At 46.7% G+C, this 5,898-nt stretch overlaps 1 protein-coding gene across 1 annotated transcript; it reads right to left on the reverse strand.

The window, feature by feature from the left end:
- Window positions 1-253: 253 nt before the first annotated feature.
- LOC124548698 lies at window positions 254-1,369 on the reverse strand. Its single transcript, XM_047125190.1, has one exon. The coding sequence runs from the start codon at window positions 1,367-1,369 to the stop codon at window positions 254-256; it is 1,116 nt and encodes a 371-aa protein (XP_046981146.1).
- Between the last annotated feature and the right edge of the window lie 4,529 nt (window positions 1,370-5,898).

Genomic DNA, 5,898 nt, shown 5'->3' on the forward strand with positions numbered 1-5,898 from the left:
GCGGAATGTGTAAATCAAAAGCCACCATAATCTCTTAATTTTAGGCTTATGTGTCGAAAAAAGGCTCAAAGAAGTTTCAGTTAAAATATGTATATCTCCAAAGTTCAAAGGCTGTGAACTAATGGAAATAAAGAGTTACAGATGTATTTACATTCCTTGTAGGATCCCGTAGACGTTTTGAATGCGGTTTTCGTATGGTGTGACTTCCATGCGGTTTCTGAAGATAATTCGAATTGCCTTCCAGTTGAGACCATTACGTAAGCAGAGAGGTAACGATGAGGCTGGGTGCGTCGGCCACAGATTTCGCGAAGTCTTCATACTTGCAGCAGTAAGAGTAGCCCATCGTTCGGTTATTGGCCTCCCATTCTATCCAGGTGATATTGGGGCATACGTTTTCGCAAATGTAGTAGTCAGAGCCAGGTTTCTCGATGTGCGGGTTGTTTATACCCAGGAACACTACAGCTGCCTTAGTAATCGCCTTATACACGATCTTCCAAAAGAGCTTCGGCACTGGGATGTAGTTGCCGCCGTCAATACAAAGAAACAAATCCGTCTGGTAATTCGTCTTGCTGGGCAGCGTTGTGACGCCGTGCGTACCCGTGTAGATTTCCAGCTCGGTTCCGTTACTCGCAGCATAGGAACGTACATTCTCCTCCATGGTCCCCCAGTTGCCACCGTTGAATGTTTGCCACTGCGGCGCAAAGTTCATGTAGAAGAACGTGACGTACCTCTGCGCGATGAGACTGAAATCAGCGTTAGCAGTGAGGTGTCCTCTGGAAAGGAAGTAGTCGGAGTTTTGAGAAATGTACTTTGACCCGAGCTTAGGGTCCCCCAGCAGCCTGCCGACCGTGTTGACTTGGGTGGTTTTATTGTAATAATACTCCATGTCAATGTTGCTGAAGAAGGTGCCACGTAACCATTTTTTCGGCCTGCTGGAATAGTTCTGTTTGCCCCCTATTTCGGCGACCATCGTGAAGTGGTCGTACACCGTGCTGTAGGAGCGATTGTCGAAGCAGGCGTCGATGAGCGTGTAGAAGTCGGAGCCGACCTGGAAGCCCAGCTGGACCACCTGGTACTGTCCTCTGCTCCCGCACGATTGGGCCGGAATCCGCTCCGACGGCTTCGGCTTGGACTTGCATGCGAGATCAGTGAAGTTGTACGACTTCCCATTGATGGAAAAAGTGGAGCCGGAGACACAGGCGGCTGTCGCTTGCGGCTGTTTCGTGGCCTGGATGACGCTGTCGGGACACGCGACGATGATCTGCTGGTTCTGGCTGAGCGATATCACCCCCGAGGAGTCCGGCGTGACGAAGCCGTGCACGTCTTTGCTTCCGCCGGGCTTCAGCAGCAGCGGCTGCGGGGAGGGCATCTTGGATCTGTTCACGTCCACCGAGCAGCCTGAAATTTGAATAGAAATGTCATTCTGACTGCACTGATAACTTAGATTCACAACACACTGCAAAAAGATTACAGTACAGAATACTGTGAAAGTAGTTCACTGTTTCAAATTCATTTACTTCAGATTTGTACCAAAGTCAGAGCAAGTGTTTGCTGTTGTTTCATCTAAAATCACAAAACAGGTTAACCTACGCAAGAGAGAATCAAGTACACTAAGATGTCAAAAAGAATGTAAGACACAGCTGGCCACCAAAGTTGTAAACCAGGAAGGATATCAAATATCGAAGTTGTACTTTAGTAGGACGACTATACGATGAAACTGCTTTGTTAGTTTCGTAATCGTAATTCGAAATTGCAGCGACGTTCAGTCACTTGTGACACGCACGCTGGTGGCCACGTTCACCGACTCACAGCGCCAGCAGTCCAGTATGAGGGAGATTCGAACCCCATAGAGTAAGCGCCAGAGGCGCCTTCTGCACACACGCAGGGGATAGCTCGGTGGATGCCCTAGCCTCGCTTAAGAAAGGGCGCATTGTGAAGTACCTGGCAGAAAATTCAAAACGCGCTGATAATTGAGAGGATCCTGCAGACACTCGGATGGAGCGCAGATACAAAGCGCTAAGGATTCGCAGATGGAGGCGTGTGAAATTAAAGAACAGCAGATTCTTAGACGAAGCACGAACATGAGGCTATCCAGACCTCATGCAGATATAGCCGTTACAAAGAAGTGTTGTGTGGCAACTAAGGAATAGAGACAAACATCGGAACAACATGTGACCAACGCTGGGAACAGTCAGACAGTGAAAAAGTGAGATTGATTTCAATTCCTGTGTCACACATCACTTCACATCGGATACAAAATTCCGAACCTGCATTGGAAGCGTGGTCATGGAACAGCGTTTAGTCATTGGGAGGCAGTAGAGATTTAGTCTTCCAATGAGAGGAAGAAAAATTCAAGGTGTCGGTGAGCTTAGAGAGTGATGAGAAGGGTAGAGGACAATATCGGTGGCAGCGCGGGGAAGCAAGATGACGCGGTGCTCCCCCACCCATTGTTTAGATCTGCCTCCCGTCACCGCGAACCTGTGTTCCGGCTACGGCAACACACAGCGACAACGCGGATACCGTACCCAAGCGTGGGCAGCCGACTCGACGCCGCCACTGCCGCTACGAGGCGACGCGCCGGGACGACGCACCGCATCTGCTGCCGACGTCACCACACGACGAGCGACCTTTCTGGCTTACAAGGGTTCAGCCGAAAATACAAGTCTGCTGTACTACACTACTGGCCGTTAAAATTTCTAGACCACGAAGACGACGTGCTACAGACGCGAAATTTAACCGACAGGAAGAAGATGCTTTGATATGCAAATGATTAGCTTTTCAGAGAATTCACACAAGGTTGGCGCCGGTGACGCCACCTACAACGTGCCGACATGAGGAAAGTTTCAACCGATTTCTCATACACAAACAGCAGTTGACCGACGTTGCCTGGTGAAACGTTGTTGTGATGCCTCGTGTACGGAGGAGAAATGCGTACCATCACGTTTCCGACTTTGATAAAGGTCGGATTGTAGCCTATCGCGATTGCGGTTTATCGTATCGCGACATTGCTGCTCGCGTTGGTCGAGATCCAATGACTGTTAGCAGAATATGGAATCGGTGGGTTCAGGAGGGTAATACGGAACGCCGTGTTGGATCCAACGGCCTCGTATCACTAGCAGTCGAGATAACAGGCATGTTATCGGCATGGCTGTAACGGATCGTGCAGCCACGTCTCGATCCCTGAGTCAACAGATGGGGACGTCTGCAAGACAACAACCATCTGCACGAAAAGTTCGACGACGTCTGCAGCAGCAATGACTATCAGCTCGGAGACCATGGCTGTGGTTACCCTTGACGCTGCATCAGAGACAGAAGCGCATGTGATGGTGTACTGAACTACTAATCTGGGTGCACGAATGGCAAAACGGATGAATCCAGGTTCTGTTTACAGCATCATGATGGTCGCATCCGTGTTTGGCGACATCGCGGTGAACGCACATTGGAAGCGTGTATTCGTCATCGCCATTCTTGCATATCACTCAGCGTGATGGTATGGGGTGCCATTGGTTACACGTGTCGGTCACCTCTTGTTCGCATTGACGGCACTTTAAACAGTGGACGCTACATTTCAGAAGTGTTACGACCAGTGGCTCTACCCTTCATTCGATCCCTGCGAATCCCCACATTTCAGCAGGATAATGCACTACCGCATCTTGCAGGTCCTGTACGGGCCTTTTGGATACAGAAAATGTTCGACTGCTGCCCTGGTCAGCACATTCTCCAGATCTCTCACCAATTGAAAACGTCTGGTCAAAGGTGGCCGACCAACTGTCTCGTCACAATACGCCAGTCACTACTCTTGATGAACTGTGGTATCGTGTTGAAGCTACATAGGCAGCTGTACCTGTACACCCCATCCAAGCTCTCTCTGTTTGACTCAATACCCAGGCGTATCAAGGCCCTTACTGGGTACTGATTTCTCAGAATCGATGCACCCAAATTGCGTGTAAATGTAATCACATGTCAGTTCTAGTATAATATATTTGTCCAATGAATACCCGGTTATCATCTGCATTTCTTCTTCGTGTAGCAATTTTTATTTGGCCAGTAGTGTACTTTATACAGCACTAACTTATTGTTGTCATTATATAAACAATTATGCTCTTTGTATTCATATTTTTTTTATAATCTAGTGCGCTGAATCATTTTGCCACGCTTCTCTGCATATTGTATCCCAGTGGCTGGCACTGACGTCAGGCGGGGGAGTGGGGGCCAGAGTCTCCTCTGCTTAGCTCCTAGCTTCCTGACGCTGACAGCACTTGACATCCATGTCTCGCACATGCGGTTCCAGCACCTGGTATCATTTCTTCAGCGCGTATGAAATCTGAAGTATGTACTGCCGAGGCGAATGGTCGATTACCGTCAGTACCAATGGAGGTCAGTATAGCACAGGCAACTTATGGTCTTGCATTATCTTGTTGAAAGATAATGTCACGGAGACCTCGGAATTAGAGTAGAGCCATAATCTTTAATACGTCAGAAATGTAATACCTGCTATTCATATGACTGGTTATGCGGACCAGAGGTGACCGTGATGTGCTCGTAATGGAACCCCAATACCGTTACGCCAGGAGTTAAAATAGTAAGATGATAAGAAATGTTATCTGGCAACATTGGTTCTTCTGGGAGCACCTACAAACGAATACATCCTTGGTGATACGGTACGTAGAACCGGAGATGACGTTGAGCTACTTCTGTGATGATTACCGTCGCTGGACAAGAGACGTGACGTGGCAGTACGATACTGCACAGCCGGGCAAAAGTTATATGTCTGTCCTCTCTGGCTCTAGTCGCACGGGACTATAGATTATGCATGGTATTGACTGTGGCACTCTTGAATACATTGATTCCCTACTCGTATGGCAGTCGCTGGATCCTGATCAGTGCGAGCAGCGACATCGCAGAACAATAAAACCTCATACATGAAAGGTGACTTCCGTGCCACAGTGCAGTTCTCATAACTGCTAGTACATATGTCTCTTTACGTGAGGCATAACGCGACCTCACTAAAGTAAACAGCATTCAAAAGCGAGTTCTGACTGAGAAACCCACTGTCTAATATTTTAATTTTATAAAGAGTGTAGTTGCGTACCTAATGTCTACTTTCTGCAATTGAGCTGAGATTCTGACTATTTACATACCAGTTGCAAGACCGCGTTATTGGAAGTGGCCTGGTTTATGTGGCCTACAGAGATAAGCGAAACTTAGAAGCACTATAAAACAGTGACTAATATTTGATATCCTTCTGTGTATAATGAACACCCATTAAATTTATTCAGCAGTTTATGACATTCAAGTTCCAAAAAATCGGTTTCAACCTAATAGATAAGTAAAGTGATGCTACGATTTCATAAACGCGTACTTTCAACACTTCCAATAGTTAAATGATCAGTAACGTATTTTGTTTTATTTTGTAAACGATTTGTTCACAATCGTTAAGAAACCTTCAGCGATCAGCTGTTGTTATTGGCAATCGCGTAAAAGCAACGATCAGTGAACGCATCTTTGTAGCGTTGCTACACATGCGTAAACATCACTTGAAACATTGCTACTGGAAGCATTGTTTTCATGTTATTTTATGTGAATTTTGCGTTGTGCTGCACAGAGACCTAGTAATTTCCTTACTTAGTTTTATGTATGTGAGAGTCAGAATCATTAAACACCGAACACTCCCATATAGGTCCCAAATCCACAAGCAACAGTAAATATAGATCCAGAGATACAGAAATCCAAGCACTATACATGAAAAACTTTTGAACGTTATCGCGATCGACTAGCGAAACATTTCGACCCATCCACTAAATACGTTATGCTTGGCGTGTTTCGTAACTATGAATATCAGAATTGTTACCATAACTGAGTAGCAAATCATTTACACACATTCTAGCTTCCATGGCA

This window comes from Schistocerca americana, chromosome 1, assembly GCF_021461395.2.
Source record: "Schistocerca americana isolate TAMUIC-IGC-003095 chromosome 1, iqSchAmer2.1, whole genome shotgun sequence".
In the NCBI taxonomy this organism is placed as follows: domain Eukaryota; kingdom Metazoa; phylum Arthropoda; class Insecta; order Orthoptera; family Acrididae; genus Schistocerca; species Schistocerca americana.